Source organism: Pseudorasbora parva, chromosome 20 (assembly GCF_024679245.1).
Source record: "Pseudorasbora parva isolate DD20220531a chromosome 20, ASM2467924v1, whole genome shotgun sequence".
NCBI classification, from domain to species: Eukaryota; Metazoa; Chordata; class Actinopteri; order Cypriniformes; family Gobionidae; genus Pseudorasbora; species Pseudorasbora parva.
This window is the reverse complement of record NC_090191.1, coordinates 6,890,066-6,908,235: the sequence shown is the minus strand read 5'-3', so window position 1 is coordinate 6,908,235 and position 18,170 is coordinate 6,890,066. Positions and strand designations below refer to the sequence as shown.

At 44.4% G+C, this 18,170-nt stretch overlaps 1 protein-coding gene across 1 annotated transcript in view; it reads left to right on the top strand.

Annotated features, from left to right (window-relative positions):
- The window catches only part of LOC137049305 (gastrula zinc finger protein XlCGF57.1-like), a 250,594-nt gene that overhangs the window by 222,511 nt on the left and 9,913 nt on the right, over positions 1-18,170 (top strand). The window contains exons 2-3 of the mRNA XM_067427812.1: positions 9,324-9,420; positions 10,504-10,723. Of these exons, the coding sequence (XP_067283913.1) occupies positions 10,567-10,723 (157 nt within the window). The 5' untranslated portion in view covers positions 9,324-9,420; positions 10,504-10,566. The remainder of the gene's footprint in view (positions 1-9,323; positions 9,421-10,503; positions 10,724-18,170) is intronic.

The window sequence follows — 18,170 nt, the reverse complement described above, 5'->3', positions numbered from 1 at the left end:
CCTCCTCTCTCCCCCTGCTGATCCCGCAAAACCGCGCCTCCCCTGCCACAAACATAAATACAAAACAAACACCCACGAGGGGGCAAAACACATAATAGAACATAAACTAAAATTCAAAACATACCAACAGAAGTCACTAGGGAAACGGAAGACGTAGACATGAAACAAGAATCCGACACCGACTGACAAAACACAAGGAGCTTATAAAGGGAAAAAAATCAAGAGGGGACAGGTGGGAGAAATGAAACACTAATCAGATAACAAGGGGGAGTTATCAGACAATTACATGAGCACAAGCTCAGAACAAACCCACATGTGCACACAAGACAGAACAGGCATGTGACATTACCCCCTCCTCAAGCTATCAGACGCTCCAATAGGGACAGGGATGGGAGAAACAGACCAGGGTGGGACGGGAAGGACTGACCGGGGAGGGACTGACCGGGGCGGCACGTGAGGGACAGACCAGGGCTGGACTGACCAGGCAGGACTGACCAGGGTGGGACGGGAGGGACAGACCAGGGCGGGGCGGGAGGGACAGGGGAAACAGACAAGGAAGGAACAGACAATGGAGGGGTAAACAAGGGAGGAACAAGGAAAACAAAAAGTTCAGGAGACCATGGTGGCCCACAAAGTTCAAGTGGCCAGGGCAGCCCACCGAGTTCGGGAGGCCCACCGAGTTCAGGTGGCCGGGGCGGCCTGCAGAGCAGGGCGCCTCAGCGGCGCGGGCAGAGCCGGGCGCCTCAGCGGCGCAGGGAGAAATGAAACACTAATCAGATAACAAGGGGGAGGGATCAGATAATTACATGAGCACACATGCTCAGAACAAACCCACATGTGCACACAAAACAGGACAGGCATGTGAGAGTATGTTGCAGCCTTTACACGTGGGATTCAAATGATAAATGCACTCAACTGAGGCTTGTGTGTATTCGACACCCTCCTCAAACAAATAACTAAAAGCTTATTTGCAACGTTAACACATAATGCTACATATTTCAACAACATAACCTTAAAGGAACACTCCACTTTTTTTAAAAAATAGGCTCATTTTCTAAGTCCCTTAGAGTTAAACAATTGAATTTTACCGTTTTTGAATCCATCCAGCTGATCTTTGTATCTGGCGGTACCACTTTTAGCATAGCTTAGCATACATCATTGAACTGGATAAGACCATTAGCATCAGGCTCAAAAATTACCATAGACTTTATTTTTTCAAAGATAACATTTTTCCGATTTAAAACTTGAATATTCTTTAGTTCCCATTCAGTCGGTCACTCTCGACGCCACGCCGGAGTACCGACGAATAGGAATCTCGCTTGCGAGAGCCAATCTACTTCGAGTGTAACTAAACGAGCCAATGCACATTGGCATGCAATGATTGCACCAGGTGCTCATGCCACGCCACGCGGGTATAAATGAGACAGGTGATTGCATCAAATTATCCTTTTGCTTCGGAGCCGAGTGGTATAGGGTTATGCCAGATATCATTCCTCACTTCGCAGTTCGACTGAGAAAGAGCCTGCCTTTTGGAAGAGATCTCTTCGGTCGGTGTTGGTGTGACAACACAGCAGCGGGTCGTGTGTTCTTCGGATCTTCTCTCTTCGTTGTCCATAAGAGCAACCACAAGGGCTGTTTTCACAGCTGGTACGGTGCGCTAGGTGGAGAGCGCTAAAAAGCCGTTTTCACGGCTGTTGAAAGCGTCCTGTGAGAGAGAGAGCGCGCACGACAGGCTGCACTACATTCCTGTCTGTGTCGCCGCGGCCCCACCCCCTGCGTGTTTCAGCACCAAGGAGAGCATCATTCTAAAAGAGCAACACAAATAGAGCTTGCGTCTTTTTAAAGATGACATTCTATCTGTGTGTTTCTGGGTGTGGTGGTTTTATTTCACCATGGGATGGTCATCAGCGCTGTATCTCGTGTTTGGGCGTGCAGCACGCTGAGGCAGCGCTGATGGATGACTCATGTTCTTACTGCGGGAACATGACCATCTCGGAGTTGCGGTCGCGGCTCCGTCTTGCAAAAGGCGGAGTCCCCATGCCTCTGCCGCGATCTAACCCTCCACAGAGGGTTACTTCCGGTAGTAGCGCGGCCGATTTGAGGGTGACGGTGAGCGCGCTTCCTCCAGGGAACCAACCCGCGGGGAATCCTCACTCCTCCCGCGCTCCGCAGCCAGTAGAGCTGCCATTGGAACGAGGTGGGCCGTCCTCGAGATGCGCACCACCCGTATCCTTCGGGGCTACCCGCGAGGACGAAATGTCCATCGCTGCATCGGAGGGAGGGTCAGAGTTGTCTGGAGATGACGTGTCGGCGCAGGGGGCTCCTTCGGGAAGACCCGCTGTGCCCGATACCGATCCGGAGATGATGGCCATGCTTTCCCGGGCCGCCGAGAAGGTCGGGCTCGTGTGGAACCCTCCACCGTGTCCCGAGCCGTCGAGGTTGGACGATTGGTTTCTCGGGGTGGCCCGTGCTGGTTCTCAGTGCCCCACCCCGGTTCCTTTCTTCCTGGAGGTGCACGAGGAGCTCACTAGGTCATGGACGGCACCTTTTACTGCCCGAAACCGGCCCAGTGGGTCCTCCTCCCTCACCACCCTTGATGGCGGACCTGCAAAGGGTTACACGCAGGTTCCTCCCGTGGAACGGGCTGTCTGCGTCTGCCTCCGCTCCCGCGTCGCAGCACAGCCTCCACCCAAGCGGCGTCGTGGAGCCGGGCGCAAGCCGGCCGTCCCGCACGTCCAGGCAGCCCCGAAGAGGGGCAAAGGCAAGGGGAAGCGGTCCTGAGACGGGCGACCCGGAGATGAGGAGGACTGCTCTCCAGGAGACGGTGACCGCACCGCTCCATCCCCCGGAGGAGGGCCGGGTGGAGAATCTTGTTTTCCGTTTTGTTTCTGTTCCGCCGCTGGGCTCAGCCCCAGCGGTACCCAAGTTTTCAATAAAAGAGCAGTTTCCTTCATCTCCGGGTCCCCAGGGGGCTTGGAGAGTTGTGGCCGGTCAAACGCCGGACCACACTCATCCTCCTCCTGTGTCGCCAGTGGGCAGCAGCGGACGACGCACGGACACCCCACAACCTCCGTGCGGACCCTCTGCCCAGCCGTGGAATCAGGTAGGTGTCGCACAGCACACTCACACCTGTCTGCGGGCCGCCTCCACGAGAAAGCCGCCCCAGACCGGTGCCTGTATTCCACCTCGCTGCCCCTCGGTGGGTACGCCGGTGGTCCGGATGATCCCGCTTGTTCGGTCTCTGCGAGCCTGGTTAGAGCTTCCCAGTCCGTCTCGCTGGCTCATTCGGACCATCAGGATTCAGTTCGCCCGGCGTCCCCCCAGGTTCACGGGCGTCCGCTTCACTTCGGTATCAGGACGGAGCATCACTCCGTCCTGTCGCAAAACCTTCAGCCCGTGGTCAGATCCCGGGTTCCTTCGGGCCGGAGTGCCGTTGGAACAGGTATCCAGGCATGCTGGGGTCTTCACGGATGCCTCATCCATGGGCTGGGGTGCCACGTACAACGGGCATGCAGTGTCAGGGGTTTGGACGGGCCCGCACCTGCAGTGGCATATCAATTGCCTCGAGTTGCTAGCAGTACATCGTGCACTGAGCCGCCTCAAGGGCCGGATACGGGGCAAAGATGTACTGGTCCGTACGGACAACACGGCGACCGTTGCGTACATCAACCGTCAAGGTGGTCTACGCTCACGTCGCATGTCGCAACTCGCCCGCCATCTCCTCCTCTGGAGTCAGAAGTGTCTGAGGTCGCTTCGGGCCATTCATGTCCCTGGGGTGTGCAACCGGGCGGCCGACGAGCTGTCACGAGCTGCGCTTCCGGGAGAATGGCGGCTCCACCCCCAGGTGGTCCGGCTGATCTGGGTTCAGTTCGGGGTTGCACAGGTCGACCTGTTTGCCTCCCCAGAAACGTCCCACTGCCAGTGGTTTTATTCGCTGACCGAGGGCACATTCGGCACGGATGCACTTGCGCACAGCTGGCCCCAGGGCCTACGCAAATATGCGTTTCCCCCAGTGAGCCTACTTGCACAGACACTGTGCAAGGTCAGGGAGGACAAGGAGCAGGTCCTGTTGGTGGCCCCGTATTGGCCCCACCGGACTTGGTTCCCAGAACCATTGCTCCTCGCGACAGCCCCTCCTTGGCCGATTCCTCTGAGGAAGGATCTTCTAACTCAGAGACGGGGCACCCTCTGGCACCCGCGTCCAGACCTCTGGAAACTTCATGTCTGGTCCCTGGACGGGACGCGGAGGTTCTAGGTGACTTACCTCAAGAGGTAGTTAACACCATCACTTCAGCTAGAGCACCGTCTACGAGACGGGCCTATGCCTTGAAGTGGAACCTGTTCGTCGATTGGTGTTCTCTCCGCCGGGAGGACCCTCGAAGATGTTCGATCGCGTCAGTGCTCTCCTTCCTGCAGCAGGGGTTGGAGCGGAGGCTGTCGCCCTCCACCCTCAAGGTTTACGTTGCTGCTATTTCTGCCCATCATGACCATGTAGAGGATAAGTCGGTGGGGAAGCACGACCTGGTCGGCAGGTTCCTTAGGGGGGCGAGACTGTTAAATCCTCCTCGTCCTCCCTCCATACCCTCTTGGGATCTTGCTCTGGTGCTCCGAGCACTACAGACTGCCCCATTTGAGCCTTTGCAGTCAGCAGAGCTGAAGATTCTGTCCATGAAAACTTTGCTGTTGGCTGCATTGGCCTCCATCAAGAGGGTAGGGGACCTGCAGGCATTTTCGGTCGACGAATCGTGCCTGGAGTTCGGGCCGGGTGACACCCACGTGGTACTGAGACCCCGGCCTGGCTACGTGCCCAAGGTTCCCACCACTCCCTTCAGGGACCAGGTGGTGAACCTGCAAGCGCTGCCCCTGGAGGAGGCAGACCCAGCCCTAGCTTTGCTCTGTCCCGTCCGCGCTCTGCGGATCTACATGGACAGAACCCAAAGCTTCAGGACCTCAGATCAGCTCTTTGTCTGTCACGGAGGCCAGCAGAAGGGAAAGGCTGTCTCCAAGCAGAGGATGGCCCACTGGATAGTGGATGCCATCACCTTGGCTTATCAGGCACAAGGCGTGCCCTGCCCGCTCAGGCTGCGAGCACACTCTACTAGAAGTGTTGCATCCTCCTGGGCGCTGGCACGTGGCGCCTCGCTGTCAGACATCTGTAGAGCTGCGGGCTGGGCGACACCTAACACGTTCGCTAGGTTTTATAGCCTACGTGTAGAGCCGGTCTCCTCCTGTGTTCTCACCTCAAACGGGTAGAAGCACTGAGAGGCCCGGCTCTTGTCGGCTTGCTGCGCCTCGGCGCTTAGTTCTCCAGAAGCAAACTCTATGAGTCCTCCACCGCCCTCGGTGCCGGGCGTGGCGGAGCGTCCGGCATCAGGCCCCTTACCGCTGAATCCTGGAGAACCGGTAATTGGCTGGGGCCATGTGAGTGACCCTACGGGGATCCCACACTTCTTCCACGGTTGCTCCTCTCGGAAGCCCGTGTCTTTCCCTTGGGAGAGCCCTCCATTGTAGGGATGGAGCCCCCTTCACGGCGGCGGGCTACGGCTCAGCTCGGTCCCCACATAACTCCCGTGGTATGATGTGGTTCCGCAGCGGCCCCCCATTGGGCACGCTTTCCCAGTGTTATCCAATAGTCACTGAGCTGGTCATGCGGAACAGCAGTGATGGACTTCTCGGTGTGAGCCCCGTCTCATCAGGTAAGAGAGCTCAGGAGGCTCACACAGGGCACTGGAAGGGGGCAGAGTCCATGGCGCTTTGGTAGGGATTCCTATTCGTCGGTACTCCGACGTGGCGTCGAGAGTGACCGACTGAATGGGAACGTCTCGGTTACGTATGTAACCCTCGTTCCCTGAAGGAGGGAACGGAGACGCCACGTCCCGTCGCCATGTCCTCTGTCCCTGCCGGGGCGCCAGTCTACCTACTCGGCTCCTCAGCAAAAAAGATAATTTGATGCAATCACCTGTGTCTCATTTATACCCGCGTGGCGTGGCATGAGCACCTGGTGCAATCATTGCATGCCAATGTGCATTGGCTCGTTTAGTTAGACTCGAAGTAGATTGGCTCTCGCAAGCGAGATTCCTATTCGTCGGTACTCCGACGTGGCGTCTCCGTTCCCTCCTTCAGGGAACGAGGGTTACATACGTAACCGAGACGTTACATTGTGTACAAAGACCAACAGAAAATAAAAAGTTTAGATTTTTAGGCTGATATAGATATAAACTATTCTCTCATTCCTGGTATTACGCAGCACCTGAAAGTAGTCCTCAGATAGGTAACTTCCAAACTGACCGGCACTAAGTTTTTGTAGTTGCAGAAAATACTTGCAGAGTTGCAGCCGGCAAATTAGTGGATTTAAATGTCTGATAAGCCATGGTTCTGTCATGAAGGGCTGTGATAATAAGTCGAAGAGGTATTCTACCATAATGTTTCACAGAATACTAACGAAAAACAAGGAACGTAAGAATCAGTGGTTGTGATCCCAAAAAATATATATTTTACGCTTGTCTTAGTACACCATGTAACTACAGAAGAGTCAAGTTTTAAATAGGAAAAATATTTGAAGTCATTGGTCATTTTTTGAGCCAGATGCTAATGGTCTAATCTGATTCAATGATGTATGTTAAGCTATGCTAAAAGTGCTACCGCCAGATACCAGAGATCGGCTGAATGGATTCAAATACGTTAAAACTCAACTGTTTAACTCTAAGGGACTTGGTAAATGAGCCTATTTTTTAAAAAAAGACCATGCCATGCCAAAACCTCACTTACCTGAAGAAATGTGTGACCGAGAACTCATGAGAGCAGATGAGAAAATGGCGCTCTAGTATCAGTCACATTCATTCCACTAATAGGAGGGAAGATGCAACAACCTGAGTTGTGAAACCTCGGATGTCAGCTGCGCTTGATTTCAGGTTTCCTGTGTTTTTCCATATATAATCCAAAGGTTTACCACAAGTCAGCTTTTCTCACTTTGTGCCATAGCTCAAACACATATGGCCCTCATGTGTACATTGTTATCTGGGCCATTTACCTCAAAATGAGTTGTGAACCAAGATAATATTTCCCACTGATTTTAAAGTTATGGCAAAACAAATGCTTAACGCTGTAGTTGACTGTCTGGTGCCATCATATGGCTGTAAATACTTAATCACCATAGGTTACAATGGAATACTTCAAGGTTTTACTTTATAACGTTTTAAATATGGATATTTTCAGAATATGGATTATATATCAGAAGGCCTCAATTAACCCATCGGAGCTGTGTGAAGCACATTATTTGACGGACAGCTGCATTTTTTGTGGACTTCAAAAACAACTACTGCTTGGATTAACGTTAACAAGGACTTTTAAAATATAACTGATTGTATTTGTCTGAAAGAAGAATGTCATATACACATAGGATGACTTGAGGGTGAGTAAAGAATGGGCTTAGTTTCATTTTTGGGTGAACTAACCCTTTCAGCATTCTTTTTTTTTTTAACATATAGCATATGGCAAAAACAAATCTTCAGCAATAGATAAAGGCTTAAAGCATTTTGGAACAGTTTTTCTTTGCGGAAGCTTTGCGTAAGAGCTAATGATATTTAAACTCAAGACAATATTTTGTGTCTAATTTACTTGAGACAATTAGCCGTGTAATAAGCGGGATACTGTACATCCAGCCGGTTGTTATCACAGAATAACCCCCTTCAGAGTGATGCAAGTTGCCTTACATCCACTGTTGCCTTAACGCGGGGTTTTTGGGGAATCTGTGCAGGACTGTCTTGGTCTGGCAACCAAAAACACACTTTTTTGGTGACATTGTTATGTGCACATCACCTCTCCTGCAGCCTACGAGCCAGCGCTTTGATGGGCGTAGCCTGTTACTTTCGCTCTCTCCCTCTCTCTCTCTCACGCGCTTCCGGTAGAATTGTCCGTAAGGCCCATACAAGGAAATTCCGCCCCCATTAACGTCAAAGGGGACGCATGATCTCAAAAAACTTGCCGAAACTTATGACTAACCGGAAGTAGTATTTTTGACAAAGAAATACTCCCATCAAACGTCCACCTTAACTTTTGAAACTTTGTCTATGTTTAGTATGGGATTCCAAGTCTTTAACAGTGTAAAAAGATCAGTATGCATGAAACAGCATTTCACCCCCCCTTTAAACAAGTACATTCTCACTTGAACAACTCTAAAAATAAATTGCATGACACATTAACAGTATTATTAAATTACACAGGGATACTGGGATACCTGTCTGTCTGAAGTCCACAAGCCTCCTCTCGATGCATCCTCGATAAAAGGGGTGGATCAAGAACACATCCGGGGATTTGAACTGTACTTGAATAGATGTGAACTTTGAATTGGAACAGTACTTGGGCAGCGACTGATGACGATTCACAAGAACACAAGTACAGACAAGAACACATACTGAGAAACGACCAGAGTCTCTGGTGACACGTGACAGTAAGAGACGAGACTGCCATCTGCTGGGACATAATGGCATCCGCAGCTGACAGGTCTAACAGGAATCATGGGAGTGTCGTCTTCACCTCCACAGATGAACTCAGGCAGAAATCTTGTTTATGGATGAGCTAATGCATTAAAGTTTTATGAAATATATACAAATAATAGAACAGATGACAGCTGCCTGTATTGGTGAAATACATGTTTAACTGCTTGTTGTCCAATGATGAGCTGAAAATATTAGGAAACTACTAAAGACTGAGAGACTTTGTCTAAAAGGTAAAACTGTTTTGGTGAAGAAACCATTTATAACAGATATTAATCAATTTATACGAATTAATACTTCATTTTAAAAGCCATTAACTATTAAATGACGAAGTAGACATAAGCCATAAGAAAAAAAGGTTTTGTTTAAGGGTTGAAGCGAAACTGCTCAGTCTCTTTACACTCTCAAACTACATATTATCTGCATATATGCAGACTACAGCACCTCTGTTTGTAGAGCCACAAATTCAAGGCCTGTAAAATGATAATTTAAGTTTATGCTATTTATAGCTTTTATGGCCTTAACTTTAACTTTTTTTTAAGGACCCATAGAAACCCTGTTATTTGCTTGTGAAGTTCTGGTATTTCCTCATTCATTTTTTTTTAATGTGTTTTCTATATCTTTATACAAACAGTAAAAATTTAAGTTGGGTACTGTGTCTTAGGGTAATTTCAAAATGTTATCTCTCATTGTGAACCGTATTAACTTACCATTGTGTTATAAAATGTATTTCAATAATACTTTCAACTCTAAATTATATCATCTATTCTTATTTTTTTTATTAATATATATGTCTATGTAAATTTCTATACATTTTTGTGATTTTAGATGCAGCAGTGACCGGGACTTTTATTTTTGTCTTGGTGTTATGACGTTATAAGGCTGCGCCGCGCTCCTGCATCTGTTGTGATTCTGCTGGAGAAAGGTCTGTGTTTTAAGCGTTGAAGTGTTTGTATCTTAATTTGTATTGATTTACCTAACATTTATCAGCGTTGTGTGAGTAAAGTAACATAATGAAACTCATGAGTAACAGAAGGAGCGTCTCATTTCGCCCTTTATCGTGAATCAGTTCAAACATGAATTCAGCCTCTGAGTGACGAGAGAACCAGAGCTTTAGACTCTCCGAGTCAATTGAACCGATTGATTCACAACAAATGTTTCAGTGATTCGAAGCACTCTTGTTCTAGATCTTGATTTATACAAATAATTACAAATTAACAAACTATAACTAAACTGACTAATATATCAAGTGTCTGTATAATTTAAATTCTTTTTAATAATTTGTTTTGTTAGTTTTGAGTGTTTTGTCTAATCAGGTCAAAGTCCCTTATCTGACTGATGAATAGAGATATCATTTAGCAGAAATAGAATTCATGACAATACAATTTTCTTTCACCGAAAAAAACTTACATTTAAGACATAGTTTAGTCAGAATTCAACAACTGACTAACTAATAGACTCAAATATTTTGGTGTGTGATATTTATTATTCCAAATAACAGAGGAGAGAAGAACGTGAGGAGAATGTGTTTTGCTAATATCAAAGAAAAAAAAATTACACCACCAAGTTTAAATAAATGGTTAAGGAAAATATTAACCAGAGAAATTATATATATTTTTTACATTTTAAATGAATGAATATGACTTTTCCAAAGAAAAAAAAATATTATCAATTTGTTTTAGTTAAAAGTTATATTCATTAAACTACCGGTAAATAAAGTAATTTAAAACTGAATTTCTCTCATTTTCAAAAAGTGTGAAATGAATTTAGCATGTTTGCGATGCCCTTTTGTTCAACTTTTTTCCCTTTTACTTTTGAATTATGTTTCAATTTATATTTACAAAATGTGTCAAGAAACTTGCTGTTGAATTCTGTAAAATTCTGTCATTTTGAGTTCAAATAAAATAAAAAACCTATCACTCTATTACTAGTGCACTGAACTACTGAACTAAGAAAGATTTAGTTTGGATTTATTTTTCTTTCTGTTAATTATTCTCATCTTAAACAGGACAAACACAGTGAAAAACTCCTGGTGAAGCAACTGAGATCCACAAGACACACTATTATAAAGATGGAGTTTATTAAAGAGGAGAGTGGAGATGTGAACATGGAGTTCATTAAAGAGGAGACTGGAGACATAAAGATAGAGTTTATTAAAGAGGAGAGTGAAGATGTGAGGATTGAAGAAACATTCAAAGTGAAACATGAAGAAACTGAGGAACAGACAGGTTAGTTTCTTTCTCAAAGCTGAATTATGACCTAATATTGCATTGGTCCTCCTTTTGCTGCTAAACACTCTTTCAGAGGGTACACTCGTAGCAGAGATGGAGAGGTAGCTCTTTGCCAATGCTGAAAGCAGTGGAAGATCCATTTGTTTTTTCCACCACTGCAGCACATCACCACTCAGACCAAAATAATCCATTTCTCTGTACTTTAAAATTTCCTCCATAGCTCTGAAAGGGCAATTCTGAAATCCACTGCCGCTTCAAAATACCTGTATATAGTACATATATCCTAATTAACTTCATAATCAAAACTTAAATCAATATTTATTCTATATTATTATAATGATTCTATTTAGTTATGATTTTGCTTTGTTTCTTGTTTTCTAAAGTGTATATTTGGTGTCACAGGGTAAGCCTGTGACTAGGCATGGACTACACATATACACATGCACGTTACGTGTATTATCAGTCTGTTAGCTGACATACATTCATGCATGCATGGACCTCTGTAATATTTGATGTAACTGTGTTGTAAACTGTTTGTACGATGTCCTGTGTGTAGTGTTACCTGAGTAATGTGAACTAGTAATCGAGTGCAGATGATAGCATAATAAAACTTTTCTTATATATAAATAAATCACCACCACAAGTATTTTCTTTACATAGTTTATTGAATACAGTGTGAGAGATACAGATTATGTTTACCAGATTTGAGTAGTCGTTGGCCAAACCTGTTTAGTTCGATAGCCAATCTATTTATAGGTGTTTTTGTGGAGTCATTGGAGTCTCCAACCGCTCAAGGCGTTCTTAACATTTGGTCTCTGAGGAGTGACTGAGGGTCTGGCCTAGAGATGTGTCATTGAAAACTTGCAACAAGTGTTTGGATTTCTGAGGCATCACACACCCCCAAGATGTCAGGAGTGCAGTAACAGCGTTTGCTCACTTAGCCCGGCTTCCAGGGATGAAATATGGATTTCTTTCATTTAATTTGTTTTATTCCTTTTATATTTCCTTTTACTAAAACACTAAAAAGTCAAGATGAATATTGCCTGTACTTGTGTCCCTCTCACTGAAAGAAAGCACATGTTATCAGTATGTTTTGGTAAGAACTGGTTGGAACTGGAGCTTAATCAGCTCCAACCTTGGAGAGACTGTGCATCTGTGTATGTGCGTAATATTCTCTTCTACAGATCATTGTTGAGAATGGTGTACAATGGGCACCCTAATAGATCGGTTGACTTGTTGTTCTGGGCAAGCTGGCGCCAATCAGATTAACTGACATGAGTGGAAATTGTCTCTGAGCCAATCAGAACCATCCACATTGCAGTAATGACGTGGATAAGACCTTGAAAACGGTATAACTGTTGGGACAATTGTATGTACGAGAGGGCAAGGCAACGAGACGGTGAGAGAGGGAGCGCGGTAGGGCTGGGCGATATGGAGCAAAAAATATATCTCGATATATGGAGCAAAAAATATATCTCGATATATGGAGCAAAAAATATATCTCGATATATTTTGCTATATCTCGATATACGATATATATCTCGATATCTTCACAGGAAAAATAACCCCCTAAAAACTACAGCAAAAACAAATATGCCAAATACCACAAATTCTTTTTTTTTTAAATTGAAGTGCAAAGAGGTAGTACATGTAGGAACAAAGTGCTTTTGCGACATTTAAAAAAAAAAAAAACTCCCTGATTACATATATAATAATAATTTAACTGTAAAAGAAAATAAATAATATTGCCTTTTCATTCATTTCATGCTTTGAATTCGAATTCAAAAGATGAATCAAAGACTCCCTTTTTTACACTTAAAGTAAACAGTAAGCATTTTGCAGAAAGATGGGGGCATGACTGAGATATAAATAAACTGATTTTGTCATAACACCACTTCCTGTTAAATTTGTATCAAAATTCATACAGTGATGTTTGTCATGAGTTTGACAAAATTCAAACTCATCATGCGGATCATGTAGGCTACACAAGAGCTGAATTTCACTTCTTTTCCAGTTACAGAACGAAATATGAATGTCAGAAGGTAGGCTATATGAATATGATACAGTACAACTTACAGAAGAGCACTGTGTCTCAGGACACCCGGGATGTCGCGTTTTTCCCTCTTGGTTAAAACATGAATAGACCTATTCATCATAATCCCGTGATAAAGCTGACAAAATAATAATAGTAATGATATTGCAATACTTTTTAAATGTTTTCAAATGATATGCGATCATTTTGACATTTTAACCGAAAACCATGCGATCAGTTAGACACACATCATAAACTGACATGATTGCGACTGAGAGTGCGTCTCGCACCAATAGTGTCAGTCACCTGACTGTGGGTGAAACTTGCGATTTGAACTATGATGAACATTAATATTTCTTTATGAATTTTAGCAAGCAGTTGTGTTAGAAGGAAAACATGGTCTCTAAACTGAGTCCTGAATAACGCGCGCGCTTGTCAACATGATAACTAATCCTCACCTGGTTGCAGAAGCAGCCGTGTTCAATGAGAACACGCGAGGGGAGGGGGAACAAAAGCAAGAGGAGGGAGGCGCGCGAGCGGGAGCGAGCAGAGCACAGGGAAGGCAAACAAGCAAAGTGGCGGAATCAGAATTAAATATAAACAATATATCGATATATACGATATGCCCAAATCCATATCGAGTTGAAAAAATATCTCGATATATTTTAAATATCGAGATATCGCCCACCCCTAGGCGGCCTACTCCTCGTGAGACTTGAAGCTGGCTTCTGCTTTTGAAACTGCAAACTATTCTAAGTAATTTTTTCTTTTAATAAATTGCAATCCTAATTCTTCACTACTGGTCCTGGGTCATAAGCTGTTAACCCCTAACCGTTTTGGTGGAGGATGCGCGGGCAATCATTCCTTGGTGACACCCCTGGCAAAACAATAAATAAGGTAGTAGAAAGCTTTAATTATTTGGATAGGGTTATCTGAATGGAAGAGATTGGTAAAGGGGAACGAGAGAGCTTTACTTCGATAGGAGTGAGGAGTTAATTATACTTGTGTGATAGTATAAAGCAAAGTCGCTGATAGCGTCGTTACGGTTAATGGTAGCAGACAGTGCATTGAAGCGTACTTAAAGGGGGGGTGAAATGCTGTTTCATGCATACTGATCTTTTTACACTGTTAAAGACTTGGAATCCCATACTAAACATAGACAAAGTTTCAAAAGTTAAGGTGGACGTTTGATGGGAGTATTTCTTTGTCAAAAATACTACTTCCGGTTAGTCATAAGTTTCGGCAAGTTTTTTGAGATCATGCGTCCCCATTGACGTTAGTGGGGGCGGAATTTCCTTGTATGGGCCTTACGGACAATTCTACCGGAAGCGCATGAGAGAGAGAGAGGGAGAGAGCGAAAGCAACAGCCTACGCCCATCAAAGCGCTGGTTTGTAGGATACTGGACAGGTGACAATTACACATAGCACATAATGTCACCAAAAAAGTGCGTTTTTGGTTGCCAGACCAAGACAGTCCTGCACAGATTCTCCAAAACCCCGCGTTAAGGCAACAGTGGATGTAATTTGCTTTTCCGGATCAGCAACTGAGTTGCGCGAATGTTTATATCTGTTCGCTGCATTTCGGTGCCGACTGTTTCATAAACAAGGCCCAGTTCGACGCCGGATTTTCCCAATCGCCTAATGCTGAAGGATGGAGCAGTCCCAACGTTAGAAGGGTGAGTGAGACTGCTTCAAATGTCTGTGTTTTTTTTAGTCCGCTTACTGTCTACACAAACCACGCGTAAACACACAAACACACGTGCACAACTGCACTTCCCACATGTACACCTTCAAAGACAAAAATACGACGATATAATTCAAGTATAAATATGTAAATAACACAAGCCGCTAAGCATATTATATAGTTAGTGTATAACTTGTACCACATAGAGACGTCCTGCTCTAGTCGTTTTTGCTGCTGCTCCTGTTCAACTGCAGCCTCTGGGTCTGATTCCGGATCATAGATGTATGGCTGTATCTGATTAAAAGCCATATTTTTATTTTGAATAAAGTTTTTTTTCCCGCTGTTAGGGATGACGGACTCGACTCAACACACAGCGCGCTGCTGCACACGTCATTATTTAGCTCCGCTCACACGACACGCCCCCACCCGCTCGGCTTTTTTCGGAAAGACTCGGAACAGCGCATCTTTCTTATATAATTATTAAAAAAATAAAGACTTTTCGGAGATATGCAGGATGCAATGCTACTCTATAGGTACTCAAGATTGACATGACACTGACTGAAACTGAGTGTTTCACCCCCCCTTTAAGAAAGGGGGCCCCGGTGGGCATTTAGTGCAGTCACTACCCCTACAGGAGTACGTCCCTGGAACGGTGTGTGAGTCCAGTAGGCATTGCAAACCTGCTCCATCTCAGATAAGGGGATCCCCGAACTTAGAGTTATGAAATTAGTGAAACAGCCAGTCAGGGAATAAAATAAATTATTAGTTAAAACTAAATAAAAATAGATTCAGGAGTTGTTTGCCAAGGATGCATCTGGAACGATCCCGAGTAAAATAAAAAATTGTGACCCAAATTGGCATTGTTGAAGAAATTTTTATAATTTATGTTTGAGTTCACACAAGAAGTCAACATCTGTTTCTGCCATAATAAAACACCATAAGACAGTGTCTTTTGAAACCCAGGGGGTAGGGACGGGAACCCTAGTTTGAGAGTTTTCCCTCATCAGAGGTGTCGGCTAATCTAAATTAGATCTAAGACCACTGTTTGTTGCTTTTCATTTAAATGAGTTCTAAGACAGAAGGGGGGGGCCATGTATGTGTGTGTGTTTCTTACTTTCCCTCTGTAGGTACAGGGACCATTGTGTCCCATGACAAAAGGGTTGGGGGGGGAGACATTTGTTTCATCTTTCCTTTTGTTTTTGTAAAACACTGACACGGGTATAAAAGCTTGGACCTTCCTTTGTTTCCCCAGTTCACACTCGACGCAGGCATTGCCTGGTTGATTGTGGATTCATTCTTGCAAGGATTAAATCTTTATAAAGACACGATTGGCTAAGGTTTGTCTCTTATTCAGAAATGCAACGGAGTTAATATAATTTTGCCTATACATTTGGTGTCAGAAGTGAGGATTCCTTGGATGTGCCTTCCGGACCCTGAGAGCGGACGGTGACCGATCATCCTGGACGTTAGAGTCACAGCCTTACCCCGACTGATTCAGGGAGAAGGGCCGGCTGCTCTAGGGGTCCTGGAGGGTCCAACCACTGGAATTAGAGAAAACGAACCCGGGGTGGCAACGGGACGCTTCTGGTAAGAGACAAACTTTAAAATTTGGGGAAGAATTTTAAATTGAATTTGGTTAAATTGAAATTTGAACTGATACGGATAAACCATGGTGGGAGTCTGAATCTGTGGTGAAATAAGACCTAGATTGGTCTGGGGGCCATTTTACCTAGATTGGGATTGGTCCGGGGGCCCTTTTACCTAGATTGGGATTGGTCCCGCCCGCGGTCAGGTGACCAGGGCATATAAAAAAAAAAAAAAAAAAAAAAAAAAAAAAGAGAGAATAAGACCTAGATTGGTCTGGTGGCCATTTTACCTAGATTGGGATTGGTCCGGGGGCCCTTTTACCTAGATTGGGATTGGTCCCGCCCGCGGTCAGGTAACCAGGGCAAAAAAAAAGTCGGGCGTTTGAGTAAGCGTCCGTCCCGTCTGGTCTGGGTGAAGGATAAGATCTGTACGGAGACGTCCGACAGATTACTAGCGTGCACGCGAACAGCCACAGACTCAGACTGCCAATATGGTAAAATCCCAAAGCAAGCTAGCAGAATATGATACACCGGTGTTTTTGTCAAATGGGAAAATTATATGGCCAAAAATGCATGCAAGGTATAGAGAAATTAATTGAATTAATCATGATTTCCAAAAGAGGGAATGCTGTGTTTCACCAGGCTGAAAGTGGTCTGTTGGAGAGAGGAGATTAATCAAAGGGCTGTTGTGGGGGATGTGTGTGAGAAATGCAAACTAACAGTGTTGAATGAAACTGATAGCAGGGAAAGGAAAATGTTGTCTGATCACACAGAAGCCACAGCTGTTTAAAGATCGCTGGTGAGTATGAGATTAAGCAATGGATAACAATTTATGATAACTAAATTAGAGCTAAAAATTTGAATGGCATGATGAGTAACTTGATTAGTCCGAATAAAGATTTTGAGACTAGAGAGCAAATGCTGTAAGCAGCTTTGCTCTGAAGATCGCAATTGAAATAAATAAGCAGAACGTATTAAGAAAATGGCCAGCAATGTTTAAATTATGTTTAGAAAATTATACGGCAACTTAACTGGCTACAAATAAATTGAGAACAAAAGAAATTCAAATTTCTAGGTGTTAATGCTTATTCATGGGTTGTAAAATGGGTGGAATGCCATTAAACTCTGAAGGAAAGATCCCAGTAACTGAGGGATTGTATAATCTGATAACATTAAACCCTGAAGGAAAGATCCCAGTAACTGAGGGATTGTATAATCTGATAACATTAAACTCTGAAGGAAAGATCCCAGTAACTGAGGGATTGTATAATCTGATAACATTAAACTCTGAAGGAAAGATCCCAGTAACTGAGGGAATCTGATAGCTAAATGTGATTTTTGTTTTGAAAAAGCAGATGAATGATACCATTAATTGCAAGACATTGTATGTTTTATTGGACCAGAGCTCTTCTCTGACTGTCCGAGCGATTGCCGCTTTAGACACCGCCTTACAGACTGGGAACCAGACTGAAACATGTCGATTGCTGAATAAAATGTGTGGTCAGCGGGGCATTTTTGCACATAACTGTGTCCACTCACCCATAAGGTGTTGAAAATGTGGCAAAATGAGACCACCAGACTAAATTTTGAAAACGAAACTAAATAAAGAATAAATTAAATAATTATTTTTTGGAAAGAAGGAGTTGTGATAATTTTAATTTTAATTATGAGATAAAATTAAAGACGATAAAATATGTTGATACATACATTTTGATGTAGAGGATTTAAAATAAATATGCTCTTGCTCTTCTCACTTTTGCAAAACTTTGATAATGCTTATTTGACTGAAATTGGATTGTTGAAATAACTATAGGTGAGTTAATTTGTTGGAAAACCTAGAAGCTGATGTTTTGGGTTGATTATTTGGAAATGTGATCTCAGTCCAAGAATAGAGTTAAAAGGAAAATGTCTGATGTCTATTTGGAACCAATTTTAATTCATAGCCAGGTCTTACACTGAGGTAGTGTGAAGAGTGAAAAGTTTGTGAGAATGCAGTGTGCCAGCCCTGAAGGCCTCAGAGTCTCTCTCTCTTCCCAAATTAGCTCAAAGCTGATATGTGGACTAATGTCACAGAATGTCATAGGATAAAGACACAAGGCATCAGCTGACAATCATAGAGACAAAGATTTATAAAAAATAAAC